This window comes from Thunnus maccoyii, chromosome 21 (assembly GCF_910596095.1).
Source record: "Thunnus maccoyii chromosome 21, fThuMac1.1, whole genome shotgun sequence".
Taxonomy (NCBI): domain Eukaryota; kingdom Metazoa; phylum Chordata; class Actinopteri; order Scombriformes; family Scombridae; genus Thunnus; species Thunnus maccoyii.
The window spans coordinates 12135148-12150406 of record NC_056553.1 but is presented as its reverse complement, the minus strand read 5'-3'; the positions used below and the strand labels follow the sequence as shown (position 1 = coordinate 12150406).

The 15259-nt window shown below is 42.2% G+C and overlaps 1 protein-coding gene across 1 annotated transcript in view; it reads left to right on the top strand.

Moving 5' to 3' along the window:
- Nucleotides 1-15259, top strand: part of oxsr1b (oxidative stress responsive kinase 1b) — a 38834-nt gene that overhangs the window by 16396 nt on the left and 7179 nt on the right. The window contains exons 4-11 of the mRNA XM_042399274.1: nt 4125-4266; nt 11577-11632; nt 11902-12011; nt 12463-12564; nt 12720-12853; nt 13179-13227; nt 14129-14194; nt 14298-14420. Of these exons, the coding sequence (XP_042255208.1) occupies nt 4125-4266; nt 11577-11632; nt 11902-12011; nt 12463-12564; nt 12720-12853; nt 13179-13227; nt 14129-14194; nt 14298-14420 (782 nt within the window). The remainder of the gene's footprint in view (nt 1-4124; nt 4267-11576; nt 11633-11901; nt 12012-12462; nt 12565-12719; nt 12854-13178; nt 13228-14128; nt 14195-14297; nt 14421-15259) is intronic.

Sequence of the window (15259 nt, the reverse complement as noted above, 5' to 3'; positions counted from 1 at the left end):
CAGCTAAAAGAGGATTGTCATTGACTGTTTGAATCTGTTTGACTTTTTCAAGTTTGGGGACACAATGTGGCCCTCAACTGTCAACAAAATGCAGACAGAGATTTGATTAGGACTCCATGCTGGTTTATGTCATTAAAGGGGACCTATTATGCTTTTCCTTTTTTCAGTCATATATATAATGTTACAATGTCGGATGTTCATATTAAACGTGGCCAAAGTGTCAATGACGTAAACGTATGTTGAAATTATCCCTCTGTGCAAAAAGCACCGGCTTCAGACTGCTCTGAATGCTTGGTTTCCAATGTTTTTTCTACTTTCAGCCCAAGCCGATGTCGGCTCATGAAGATTTCTTGTATATGTTCTTGTATATGTGGTCATCTGCTCCACACACAGCGCACAAGTTCACTCCTCCGCTCCACTAACATTATGGCATTTTTCCATGATTTTGCGGGTGTTCACGCTGAGCCATGACTCAAGTCAACCTGGCACGCCGTGAGTGTTTTTCCGTCACACAGCACGGCAAAGTAAAATAAGTTGTTTGCCTGTTAGAGATGTGCTGGTCATCTGCAGCTCTTCATCAAACATCATCATCACTGTGGCTGTTTCTGCTTGTACTCTTCCTCCCTGCATTATTTCTAACTGATCTGCTGAACAAAGAGCTCCAAATATCTCCATAGGTTGTTGTGTCGACCGGTTTTTAGCACAGCTATCAAAATTTGGTGAGAAAAACATTTCATTTCCTGTAAATTCCTCACAATAAAATTTCTCTTGTTATTTAGTCATCTTTAATACATTTTTAATACACTTTAAATATGAAGCAGTAAAGCAGGAAACGTTAGGTTTGCATCGGCGGTAACTTAACACGATTCTGATACGGCTGCCCCTCAGCAGGCTTTCCAGAAAGCTGGCCAATCAGAACAGTGTGGGCTCATTGGGAAGGGGGCCTTAAAGAGACTAAAACTGCCTGTTAACAGACAGAGGCTGAACTGAGGGGCTGCATAAAGGGCCAGTATAAGATAAATAGTTTTTTGAACTGTGAATCATGCAAAGCTACTCTAGTGGAGTGCCGGAATAAAAATATAGAGCTGGAAATGAGCATAATACATCCCCTTTAAAAATCTCCTTAGTTTACTTCTGTTTCATACTCTTCTCCCTGTAAAATTGTGGAACCTATAAAATGCTTTGATGGAGGCTTCCCTCAGACTGAGCCAACGATCCTCTCTCCTACACCTTATTTCTACACCACCCACGCCTCTACCACAGCCCCTCCCGTGCCCCACCCTCCCTCCCTCTCCTCCTCCTCCTGCAACTTCGCTTGGCATTCCCCATCGGCCTTTAGCACAGTTGGCACCCGCTCTCATCCCCTCGGTTCACCCCCCTTCTCTCTCCCTACTCTCTCATCCTCTCCCTCAGTCTCAAACCTCATGCTCTGACCAAGAGAATGGAGGGGATGATGTTGCTTGGTGAAGTAGAGTTAAGTGGAGTTATCTTAAAGTGCCAGCTTTTAGACCTTCACAGTTTTTGTGTGCAATCCGAAGAAGGGGAGAGATTTAGCTAATCCAGCATGTAACTGAAATGATGATTTAAAAATTTCCTTTGCTTTTGCAAGCTCTACAGTGCACTTCACTCCACTGTCAAGACTTAATATATTCCCTGTCATTTGTATAAAATCTTCCTCTGAGGGCTTGGACATGCCAACAGGTGTCATTTGTCTTGGAAGCCACAGCCTCTCTCATGCAAAATGAACCTTCAGATTGTTCACTTGTAAGTCAGCGTGTTAAAACAGACTAATGAGGCACGAAGAGTTCAATCAGTTGAATTTGAAAGCAGCTGACAAGGCTGGCATTTAGTGATCCTCCAAAGCCTACATTCATGCTGTGTGTGTGCACTTAAAAATCCCCTTCAAAAAAGTGCCACCTCAGCTTAAAGTAAGCCTGTCAATCTGCAGTATTCTCTGGAAAAGCGTTAACTACACACTATTTGTTTGTCTTGCTTCCTTAATTTATCTTTGCCAACTTTTTCTGTTCCTTTAATTCTGTTTAGCTAAAGCAGAGCTGTAACTAAGTAACCTGAATGAGCAAGGACCTTGTCTAACACATTAACTTGTAGGTCATTTTCTCATGTAATCACACCTTCATTTGTTGGCTCATGAGGACTTTCCCTCACTTGAATGTGGCTCCTGTTTATGCCCTCCTTCCCTATGCACCTTCCTCATTGTCACCTGTCACTTCTTGTCACTTCCTCTCCTCCCTCCAGTCGTTTCAGACAAGAAGATGAACATCAGACCGAGCGCAAACGCATTGAGAGTGGAGGGGAACCGTGTGTGGAGAACAGAGGAGAAAGAAAAAATCAGTCTGCCTTTTCTCGCTGAGCTTCAAAGAGTTGTCACATCACAGAAGCGAGGCTGCACTCTTCTTACACTCTCCTCTTGCTTCTTGCCATTTTCGCTTGCTCACATGCTCACATATACATCCGCTATCTCGTACACTCTGACACACATCTAGGTTGCTCTTCCTGCCTTCCTCATCTGTCCTCTCTTTGAATGGGTTTGTCTCTTTTCCTCACTGCTGAATCACATTTTCTGCCACGCACTGTCACCGCACGAGGAACCCGTTGAACTCTCTCCCTCCCTCTCTCTTCTTACTCTGCCTCTCGCTGTCTCGCTGTGTCTAAGACTCTCCGCAACAACACTGTCTAGTCTCAGGTGGCCCGTCATTTCTGGCTCCTCTGGGTAATGCAGTGAGAGCTCGAGTGAGTGCTGCAGTCGAGAACATCATGGAGTGATTGAGCAAATAAATATCTTTGCACCCCTAGCTGGGCACAGTTGCGAAAAACACAATCAGTTTGGTCCTGGAATTGTGTCATGGACAGTGTTTCGGGACCTTGAAAAGGCCATTTCCAGCTTTTGTTTGCAAGTGCTGCTCAGTGTGTGTGTGTGTGTGTGGAGAGGGAGGGACAGATAGACAGTGTGTCAGTGTGATGTTTGTGTTTGTGTATCACTGCAGCACAATACAGCTTGTCAGGCAAGTGGCATTCTTTTTGCTTCTCTGCTTTGTCCCCGTTCACCAGTGTCGCCCAATTTTCTGTCATACCGAATACAAATACTTTTGCAACCTCTTTTCAGAGAGATGCTCTTTATTCTGTGGAAAGTCGCACAAAGGAAATCGTACACTCACAGCAGTCTGACTTTTCATCCAGAGGGCTCCTTTTATGCAGCAGGAGCCAGGCTGAGAGAGGCATGATGACCTGTCTTTTTGGTCTTAACTGGGCCAGGTCAGTGAGCAGAGCGACACTGGCTCTCCATTCAACCGAGGCGCATAAAGACAGACAACAGCTTGACTTATAACCTCAAATGTCCATAACCTGCAGTCTCTCCCCACTCTTCCAAAGTAATTAAAGGGAGATGCACTCTAAAATTTCATTCTTATTTCTAATACTGAAGTGCTCAGTTCAAATTAACAAATTAACTGCAGAGACTGTGATGATGATGTCATCAAGAGTCAAATCCTGGTGCTGCTCTGTAGACAGCAAATAATTAAATGACTCTGACAGTAGCCATGGTGATTTTAACTGAACACATTTTCTGATTACCAGCTGTGAGCTCTGCATTCAAATCAAAGTTATTTGGATGGAAAACCTCAAACAAAAATGGTATGATGTCATGGAGATGTTTATGTTTTAAGGGCTTTGTCTTAATGCAGCTAAATCATTTGTTTTTTCTTTCAATACTAGAACTGAAGAAAATGTGTTTGTGTACCCATAATTTAATTTGTCCAAACATTTTAAGATTATACACAAATTATCTTGACTGATTGTCTGCCAATCCACCAGGAAGTATGTGTTTTCATAAATAAGTTTCGGTTTAGAGCAGGCTTAGCAAATGATAAAGGCTAACCTGAGGTGACTTTCTCATAGATGCAGGAGCTTGATTATCTATCAAGACCAGAAACAAGACTTTTTTTGCACCCAGTGATTTCCAAAGAGGTCAGCTGCTGGACAGTTTTTTTTTTATCCTTAGACATTGTGGTTGACAATAACAAATATAGTTTTCAGCAAAGAGAACTGAAGCATGAAATTGTAGATCTAGCCTTTTTATCAACCGCTGTCCTATGTTTGGTTGTCAGGCTCAGTGCTGGACGTCATCAAGCATATCATCTCGCGAGGCGAGCACAAGACAGGCGTCCTGGATGAAGCCAGCATAGCCACCGTGTTGAAAGATGTGCTTGAGGGCCTGGAGTACCTCCACAAGAACGGACAGATCCACAGGTAACAAGAATCATGCCCCTCCACACTGATACTGTAATAAAACTGACACATGACTTTTCTTCACTACTAAATACAGAGGCTTTATTGGACTTCACCTTGAGGGTTTATGGTGCAGAAATATTTTACCTCCCCCCCCCGACTTCCTCCTTTCTGTTCATTTTGTCATAGATGTCATACTAATACTATGTCGCCCTCCTCTGCATTTGTGTGAACACAGTCATTCAAATACAAAACGTTACGCAAACTTAATACTGATTAACTTGACCACAGCTTCCCACAATAAAACAGATTACTGTGTGTAAGATGAATTTCAGATTACATTTTCATTTTAATGAATAAAACATTTGCTTGAGTCAACCATAATTTAATGCATTAAAATACACTAATACCCAATATGAATAGTCTATTAATCAATATGATGCCTTAACATACATAGTTTTATTAATGTACTTATTAGCATAAATTGTATATATATCATCATAGGATTGTATCATTATACACCCCCTATCATTATTGTACTCTTTCATTCTTCAGTGATTTTCCGTCATAGTCAAAACATTCAGTGAAACCTCTGGCTTCCTCTGCAACTTAATTCATGGTATTAATCTATGGTTTATTGCAAAGTGCAATACGTGGGAGTGATTGTATTCCTCATCAGATCAGATGCATGACTGTACCATGGAAATGGCATTTTGCAGACAGCCATATTCACTCTTAAAGTCCACTGGAATCTGTATAGTGATGAGGCAGTATACTTACCCAATGGGACAGCGACAAGTGTTCGAGAAGAAGAGGCAGAAATCAGAGGGTCACGTGGTATGCCCACCGGAGATGGTCGCATAGGAGAAGAGGGACTGAGACACTTCCTAAAAACTCTCAGAAAAATATGATATGATTGTTTAATTTCATTTGTCTCTCAAAAAAGTCTCGTAACCTGTCTCAAAATCAGTGAACTAGAGGGTCAAGGGGCAAGATTTGGATGCCTTTCTCGAAACACTATTACATGGGAGCCTGGAAATAAAAGCAGTGGACTGGTACAAAGCTGACAGAATGACAGATCTAGACTGAGACACATCATCCTTCGGTTTCTGCGAAATAAGGTAAAATCTGCGGTGCTGGCAGCAGCAAGAAAAAAAAAAGCAGGTGATATAGAGAAACGCTAGGATCTTCTTTTTCCAAGACTACACCCAGGATATACAGGAGAAATGCAGGAAGTATGATGAGGTGAGGCGGATGCTGCAGAAACACAAGATTGAATATGCTCTGCAATACCCGGATATAATGACCTTCACATTGAACAAGCAGCAATACGAAATAGCACTCGCCTCACGAAAGAATAAGAATATAGTTGGAATACAAGCAGGTCAGGAAGAACATAAACTTTTCTTGTATGCTGATGACATTTTGTTGGTTTATAGTAACCCTGAAACAGCAGCATCAGAGATTAATTTAGTAATAGAATCTTTTTCTATATATCGAGATATCAGGATATACTTTACAATCAATTGGACAGAATCAGAAGCCATGCCACTATCTAAATTATGCCCTCCATTAATTAGAGACATATGGCTGTTTAGATGGAAGCCATATGGCCTGACATATCTGAGGATTAAACTAACACCGGGTCTGAATAAGATAATGGAATCCAATATATTTCCCATCACTCAAAATATTCAAGCTATGTAAGAGAACTGGACTAAAATGACAAACCAGAATTTTGGAGATTCTTACAAATAAGGCACTGAATATTGTAAAATCTAAACTAAATCAACAAATTGGGATTCAGGAGTTATTCCATACAACATGGTATAAAAAGGGGAGTGCCTCAATATTTTATAAGTATATTAAGGATGCACACCCACCGTGATTAGAAGGCCTAAAAATGCGTCGAGGGAAAAAGATGTTGGGGAGGAGAATTATGAATTATGCTTTTATGGCTTACCACTAAAGAATCTTGCATCCAATTTTAAAGTGAGAAGCACTTAGCCACACCTGTACGATACAAGCCTCCACAGCGTGTTTTAATAAGGCTCCAACAACTTAAACACAAAAAAACTGTTGCAAGAAATCTGTCAGTAGACTACCACTTCCAGGCTGATAATCTTTAAAGAGTTACTGTATGAATATGCATCAGTGGAATGTGTCAATGGCAGATTTGCATGCCACAAGAAATGTGATCCTGAAAGCTCTGCTCTAAGCCAGTTCAAGACCCGGCTAAGTCCCTGCACTCAAGCTGTTACAATAAACTCAGTCGACACACCGGCTGTAGAAACCATCACACTACCTCCTCTGTATTTAATATTCACCACTCACTTTTTCATACGTCACCTCCCGCTGGCAAACGCATAGCCCGGGACAGGCTACATGTGTAAATAATGCATAGCTTTTAGGCTTGGTTAAGTGCTCGGCAGCTTTCAGAGTAGCATGCCAATGAGAAGCTGAAACAGAGAGAGGGGCTTGATTGAAGACTATGACTGGAGGGTTGGATGAAGGATGCATATTGTGTAGCCGTGTAGATGAAGCTAACAGGCAATGATATCATCGGGTCATTAGCCTTGCAATTAGAAAAGTGCTTTATTGTGCCTATAGAAACTATAGGTAGAGATTTAAGGAATTAGAGCAAACATTGTTTAAATTACTTTGTTAATTAAGAGGAAATTCCACTGCAGTATGCCGCTGCGGCAGCATTTAAGTATCCGCTTTCAGCAAAATGTGATAGGGTTATCGGTCAGTGCCAGAGAGACGGAATTGTTTTACCTTAGTAAAACCTGCCTTAAACTCTGTGCCCTGTCTAAGGAGACATTAGGGGATCACTTATAGATCATTCATTAATCACTTCTGTCCAACCCCATTCCCTGAGGTGTGACGTGAAAAAGAAAACGTGAGGTAATCTCTCAGCACTGAAAATCATCGACATCCTGAGAGAGAGTCCTGAGTCAGTTGATCGGTGTCAAGGGATGTAAACGTGCACGCATGGCTGTGCGAACTCTCCCGGTGTAAGCTGGATCATATGAGTCGGAGCCCCAGGGCAGGGGTGATGGAGAGAGTCAAGGGGGTGAGGCTTTGAGGAAGAGGGAGAGAAAGAGAGAAAGTGTCACATGATATGTTCCATCCAGCCCCGGACGGCCAAAAAGCAATTAGAGTCTTGCGGCCTGGGCTGTAGGCTCAACTGGAGACATTTACCACAAGACGGTGAACTGCTCCACCTCCCTGTTCACAGCAGCTCGGAAAGTCAGCGATGCAAAGGTGACGCTTGTTATCCAACTTGAGCAACAGGTAGACTCCACGCACATGACATGAGAGGAATGCCAGTTATTCTTCATTTTGTATGTTGAATCTGTTGAAAGCACCCTTGACAGCAGTGATCTTACTCTTGTGGTGAGCTCTTTGTCTGCATGTCATACCTCATTCATCTCTGAAACCTCACGTCTTCTGAGGGAACACTTGAAGGCTTTGTCCAGTATATTACTCTGTGTGTGGTTTATTAATGTTCAGGTAATGGTTGTAGTTATGCCGCCTCTGGGAGCAGTGAGGCTCTTGTAATGGATTAAAGCTAAACCGACAAGATGTAACATTAAAAATTTGATTTGGAAAAACTGATGAGTATGAGATTGAGCAATATGGAGAAAGCAATCAAAATACAGAAGCAGAGACAAGATATCGTTGTGGTCAAAAAGGGGCACAATTAAAAGAGAGAGGATAGAGTAGGTATTTCATCTCAATAGGAAACCCACAGGGCGTCTCATAAACCCTCTTTTACAGCCTTGTCAGGGGCACTGTGAGCCTGGCACCAGGATGTGATGTCAGAGGAGGTGACCCGGTGGAGCTGCAAGGTGCGAGGGCTGCCAGATGAGAAGGATAAATCTTGTTGACAGTTTCATACCGTGGCTGTTCCCGCCTAGCTACTGCCTGGTTAACATTTCAACAGGTCATAAATGTGAAGAGTCCTTTTCATTTTTCAGTATTTTGTGGTTACATAATAACTGTTAGCCTATAGAAACATTCCTGATGAGCTGTAAAGTGCTTTAAGATGTGGAAATAAGCAAAAGATGTGGAAGTTTGGGGTTTCAATCTTCTTGAAAATCAGGCCCACCTATTATTACATCTTTGTGTTACATGGCTAGATGACTGGTAGGAGTTGGGACTTAAACTGCAGGTTGGCTTTTTTCCTCTCCACCACAGTATTTCTTTGAACTTGCATGGTGCATTGTGTCACCACCTCCTCCCTCCCTCCTCCTCTTCCTCTCCCGTGAATGTTAATGACTGTCTGCACTCTGCAGCCTTTTTTCTTCTCGGAGCATTACAATCTGCTGCAGTGAACCATAGCCTCCATGGTTCTTGAATGAGTGCAGGGAGGGGACACAATCAGACTGATCACTCTTTGTGAATGATGCAGCGTCACGGGTGGCCTTTTTTTTATCAGGGGTGGAGTGTATTCAATTCAAAATGCGCATTACAAAAATATTCACGTTATTTGTCACAGCTTAGTTTGAATTTGTGAAGTTCAACAAGCCGAACAGCAGCGTGTCATGACCGTAGAGATGATGATGTCGTATAGAGACAAACATAGACAATTAAGCATTGGGCTCATTTCTTCTTTCAAAGCTTTAAGCCTTATTTTCAGATAACCTTCATTTTGATGTAGAATGTCAAATAAAGTCACTCACTAATCAGCGGGGGAAAAAAAGGTCTTCTGATTTCCCTAATCTGAAAATCAAATTATCAGTTCAAGTCAGGATGCTTTGATTTACAGATTAGGGAGACGGTTGTTTGTTAATTAATATTGATTTGTACTGTCTAAAAGTATTGGAATAGTTCTGTTTTAATTATGCATTTGGGCCAATTAATTTGTCCCTTTAACAAAAAGTACAAATAAAGAAAGGCATGCGTCAACTTTCCGGCACATTTCCAGATGTAAAAGAAGCATAATCTTCTATCGTGACTCAATTTTCCTGGTCGTGAAGTGAGATAATAAACTTGGAAGTCTTATGACATAGCCAGAGTGGTTTTATTGGCTTAGACTGAATCCGTAATAATGTACATCATTAGCTTAGGCTAAACCCTGAATCACAAGTGGTAGAAGATGATATTGGACCCACTCAGAGAGGGACAGTAGTCTTGTAAACGAAGAAAAAGTATTTTGGGATACTCCCTGACTAGCCTTTTCAACCTCAGGTGGTCCACTCTTCACCTCCTCTCCAATCCTTAAAAAGCAACATCTCAAATTACCGGCCGTAAATCATCCCTGTTGTACGAGCATGCGCTTGATTACGCAGGAGTAGTGAGCGCAAGAAACGGTAAGATACTGTGACCTGATATCACCTAGCTGTTATGTCAGGGCAGCAAAAGTGACAGCGGGACAAGCCAGAGAGCCGCTGAGCACAGACGTCTGTACGGCAGCAGACATTTTTTCGTTTTTTTTTTTCTTTTTTAAAGCCACTAGCGAAGGCTGTCATCTCTGCTCTTCATCCACCCTTTTCCCATCGTCTGCATCTTCCCCAGCGTGGCGGTTACGTAATTGAACTCGTCTGAGTGCATAAGCACATCAATGTTTGCTACATGTAGTACGCAGACAGCTCTTTCTGTCTGAGCTGATTACTGAAAACACATGGTTTAGAGATGGCATTGATACAGTGAGCTAATACCCTGCTGTGGACTATCCCTGTCTGGTTCTGGATAGTTTTATTATCCCGGCAGTCATTTTCAACCTATGGTCCTAATATGTCACATATGCTGCATTCCTCCCTCCTTGGCTCACTGTTCGCCACTCCCTTGCCCCTGTCGCTATGAGATCTATTGCCTGTGTGGTATTTTACCAGAGCGCTCTTAGAGAAAGAGGCCTCTACACTCAAGGATTTAAACTGTGACCTGTAAACTCTTGAGTGCTTCTACCTCATTGTGTGTTTTGAGTAGGTTGCTTGTAAAGATTGTGCATACAGATTCAGTAGCAGAGGAGTAGGGTCTGCCTCAGGAGGAAGGGTTTGACAGTCAGTCTAGAGGAAGAGATTTTTAGCGATCCAGTGAAAGTTGCAGCGTGAATTTCAAGTTGTAAGCATGTTGTAAGCACCAGAATCTTTTAAAACACCACAATTATCCCTGCAGCATCCCTGCACATGTGTTTATAGCCTATAAGGACTGTATAATATTCCCAAGTGAGTCTTTGTTCCTTGGACGCTGTATCATGACTCATCTACTCACACCAATACTCCAAAGACCAGTCTATTTTCACATTCATTGAGACTAGTTTGCTGGAATGATCCAACAGCATGTACAGTATCTCTCAGCAAAAGCTGCAAGCATTTTACTCCAGTGCCCCCATCTGGTAGCAGGGGGAACTGCTCAGGTTTTGAGACTGTCTCATCTGAATCATTTGTCTGCCTGTCATTATCGTTTTAGGAGGTGTCTCGGGGTCATTTGTGTTAACCAAATCTGTTGGAAGTTGTTAAAGGCTGAAGATGTTCTGGGGTCGGACCACTTTGGTGTTCTTTGTCCCGTCAAAGCCTCTTTAGCCATCATTCTCTTTAAAATGTACATTCCCTTTCTAAAAGGCTGGACAGCAGAAAGAGCTGACTGTTGTCCTCTGTGACACTGTTGCCATCCTTACTTTTAAAATTTATTTCTTCGCCTTTTCACTCGACCCTTCGACTTTATCTCTGAAAGTCTGTTGCTATGACAACTCTGTCTGGCTGGTGAGATGACGGTATTCATTCTGTGTGGCAGTCCGTGCAGTTGTGTGCGAGTGCACACGAGCGCACGCACGAGCACGGAGGCAGACAGGCAGCCAGACAGCTGTCCCTGCTGAATCCTCTTATCACCACCAGGGGAGGCCGAACAAGGATGAACAAATTAACTACAGACTGTGTGTGTCTCTGTTAACGCCTTAAAAAACACAGAGGTGCCGGAAAGATTAAAGTTTTGAGGCTATTTGGTGTACCGAGATGTATAAAATCCCAAGTTTTATTGAGATACAAGTCAGGAGTCGAGTATAGAAGAGACTCTAAGCTGACATTAAATCAGTGATATAATTAAATTGGGTGATCATCAACAGCCATGTATAGCTTCTAATTTTAAAGCCTTATCCAATTTCTTATCTGTCTCAAAAAGTGTATGGAGCCTTCAGGTTGTCACCACAATAACTGTATATACTTTTACAGCAATAATTATTAAATTAATTTCTACCTGTTTTACAATGTCTTTTAATGTGTTCACCGTTCAATCTGCCTGAGCTATTTCAGTCACCTTTTCTTTGACAGCTCCTTGTGAAAGGTATTTGTTTAACGCGCAAATTCTTCTCTCTCGATTTCTTACAGAGATCTCAAGGCTGGAAACATTCTTCTCGGGGATGACGGTTCAGTGCAAATTGCAGGTATTTGGCCAGAAGGCAACTCGCTACCGCCTTACAGTGCTTGTCACTAGTGACCCAGATTAGGTGTGAAGATGTTTAAAACTTCCCTCACCTCTACTGCCACCTCATTTGCCCCTGTTAGACAGCTGACTCTGTTCCAACATCTTAGTGTATTAAACTGCAGGAGGCCTGTTAGGCAGAAGAAAATTAACTTTCTTGACATTACCATTATTGACTTACTGCTTCGGGTCTCATTGTATCATTTTTTTTTCTCCTTTCCCTTCTGTCAGACTTTGGTGTCAGTGCCTTTCTAGCCACAGGTGGTGACATGACTCGAAATAAAGTGCGCAAGACGTTTGTGGGAACACCGTGCTGGATGGCCCCAGAGGTCATGGAGCAGGTCTGTCCTCTTTGGCATGACGCCAGGTGGTAACCATAGCAACAGAAAACTCTCCAAACACAAATTATTAATCTCATCAGCTCACAGCAGGCAAAAACACACATTCAGAGCAGATTTTTCATATGCATTAGGTTTATTTTACTGAATACTGGCACTTTTTAATAAATCCTACACCTGCAGCTACAACTTGTCATCTCTGATATCAGTAAACACATGGCTGGGGCTTGAACTAGCTGATTATGTGTGATTTAAAACGATGAAAAGGCTCTTGCATCAACATTAGAAATACACTGTGGGAAATTGCAAATGAGCCCCTTTCACATCCTAAGAACTTGCTGGCTTTTTTGCTTTTTTTACTGCAATAGTGAGCCTCATTTTTGTCATGTTTTAGATAAGTGACTGCATCACTTTAACTTTCAGTAAAAGCTGAATATGATTTCTGCTTCCACAGGTGAGGGGTTATGATTTCAAAGCAGATATTTGGAGTTTTGGGATCACAGCCATTGAGCTCGCTACAGGGGCCGCACCTTATCACAAGTACCCGCCAATGAAGGTGAGAACACTGAGGAACAATCTGAGTTACCTAAAAATGTTAAGTTAATGACATAGAACAAATGCAAAATCAGGTCGTCTGATTCGCTCTAAGTACAACTTCTGAGGTTTTGTGCCCTTATGATATTTGAGTCAAAGTGTTTCTGGTGTGTTCAGGTCTTGATGCTGACGCTGCAGAATGACCCTCCGACCCTGGAGACTGGAATCACAGACAAGGAGATGGTAAAGAAATATGGAAAATCCTTCAGAAAGATGATCTCCCTGTGTCTACAGAAGGACCCGGAGAAAAGGTGTTTATAGTAAAGCCTTTACATAAAGTTTCATACCACACATAATGCCACACAGTGGCTTCCAGTAGGTATATTTAATTAAACACATCTGCACTGTGCTAATTATGTGCTAATTAAATTTAAAAAGCATGTGATGTGTGCAGCTGTAGACAGTCAATTTACACTTAGTGGAACTGATTTACACTGCCTAGAACATGTTAAGCAACTCAGCATGTAACTACTTTTATTGCCCTGACTACAATAATTTGTAAACATCATTGGGAGTATCACAGCTGTTACAGTCAGATGAACAGAACTAATTCATCGTCATTCTGCTGTTTTTCAGGCCAACATCCTCGGAGTTGTTGAAGCATAAATTCTTTCAGAAAGCAAAGGTAGGTGTTTGAGCTCCCTCTGGGCCTGAGACTTAATCAGTCACACCATGAGTCATCAGCATCCCTGTTTCAGACATTGGTTGAGCTTATTGATGAGTAAAGGTCTGCGCCTACAGCAGTGATTGTGTCTGAATGGCCTTACTTTGGCTTCTGTCTAAAATTAAGCTGCATTTTATGAGCATAGATTGGTTTTTTTAGCTCTAGAGGTTTTGAATTGACCGAAGAAGGGTTTATGGAAGAGAGAAGACGAAAAAATAATGCATCAAGAAATAAGAATAAACCAATAATGTCTCTCTCCCTGAGGTGTTTGCGTGAGTCAGGCTACTTCTTACTTGGCTCGACTTGTCCGTGTGTCCGACCCAAGCTGAGGTCATTGCAGCATTCCTCACGTTATTGGCCATGCAGAGCTGTTTCTAACAAAGGCAGGGATAAGCAGTCTAACTCCAGCCTCCGGCTGCCCAGTGCCCTAGCAACTGGAACAACGAGAGTGCTGGCTCAGCATGTTACACAGGCCCAATACAACCTGGTTGGTTTGCTGGACATGACCCTGGGACAAGAACCGCAATACTCTGTGTTAACAGCAGAGGGCAGGCTTCGTTATTTTTTTTAGAACATATATCAGAACTTTGTGTGTGTGAGTCTGCAGGGGGGATTTAAATAGCTATATGTTAAATCTTCAAAAATGCACTGGGAACAAGAGCTTAAATGGAGTATCTGCCATTTGAAGAAAAAAAATCATATTTACAGTAGGATTACTGTGTGTAAAGTAAAGTATATTATGTGTTCCATTTCAATTTTAGAATCATATAAGACATCCTTGAGTCCAAGAAATTAACCTGAAGAGACTTTGTAGACACTTTGTAGAATTTTGACACCCTTCATTTCTTTCCTCTTCTGACAGACCCATGAATATTTACATGAGAAGTTACTTCAGAGAGCGCCCACAATAACAGAGAGGTCGAAAAGGGTAGGTCAACAAAGACTTACTGTATATGCAATCAAATACTGCAGTTTTGGTTATATCTAAAAAAAATAAAATAACAAGATGAGCTCTGCTTTGTGCACGTCAGGTACGTCGAGTGCCAGGTTCCAGTGGTCGGCTGCATAAAACGGAGGACGGCGAATGGGAGTGGAGTGATGATGAGCTGGATGAAGAAAGTGAAGAAGGCAAAGCAGCTGTTGCTGCCTTAAGGGTGAGATGAATCCACAAGTTGTTTATCTTTCATATACACATTAACACTGAAGTTATGCTCCAGTTGTCTTTGTCTTTTAATCTCTGTACACTGTTTAAATTGTCACTCTCATGTCTGTGCAGTAGCATGTTTGTCCACTGTCTCTCCACTGAGTCTCCCGTATGTGTGTATGTTCTGTCTGATGGCCAAGGAGCAGCAGGTGAAGCCTGTTGGCGCCCCCAGGCGACAAGTGCGCTTCTCCCTCCCACTCGAGCTGCCTGCGTCCAGGGTTGTTCACTTGCCTCCACAATACAGATGGCATTCCCCTAACAAGGAAGGACTCTCGCTGCACATGTTAGCCAGGGAGCACGTGACAGCCAGAGAGGGCAGGAAAGGCCTTGTAGGGTGACGAGAAGGTGGAGAAAAGAGCAGATAACCTTGGTCGTGAGAGTGAGGGTTGTGCACATGTGTTAGGAAAAGCCTGTGGATACAGGGTACAAGCACTCAGATACAAAAGTATATCAGGCCTATCTTGACAGATGGTTAAATACCCATTTTATGGTCTTTGTCGGAACTTCATTTTGCCATAGTAAATAGGTGCACAGATAAGCTCTTATCCTCCAGATAGTAGCGACTGTTCTGCCGTTATATAACTTTACACTAACCTATCGGACGACAACTAGTAATTACCAGACAAAGTTATACAACAGGCTTGTTTAGAGGAAAAGTTCACATCATCATCTCTAAGCTGAGGTCTGAGCATGCCACAGAATGTGAGTGGAATTTGACCCACAAGTTAACCTCGTCAGAACCCATTAGTCAGTGAGTTACTTTGAGTGTCTTCTTAAACAAGGAGATAC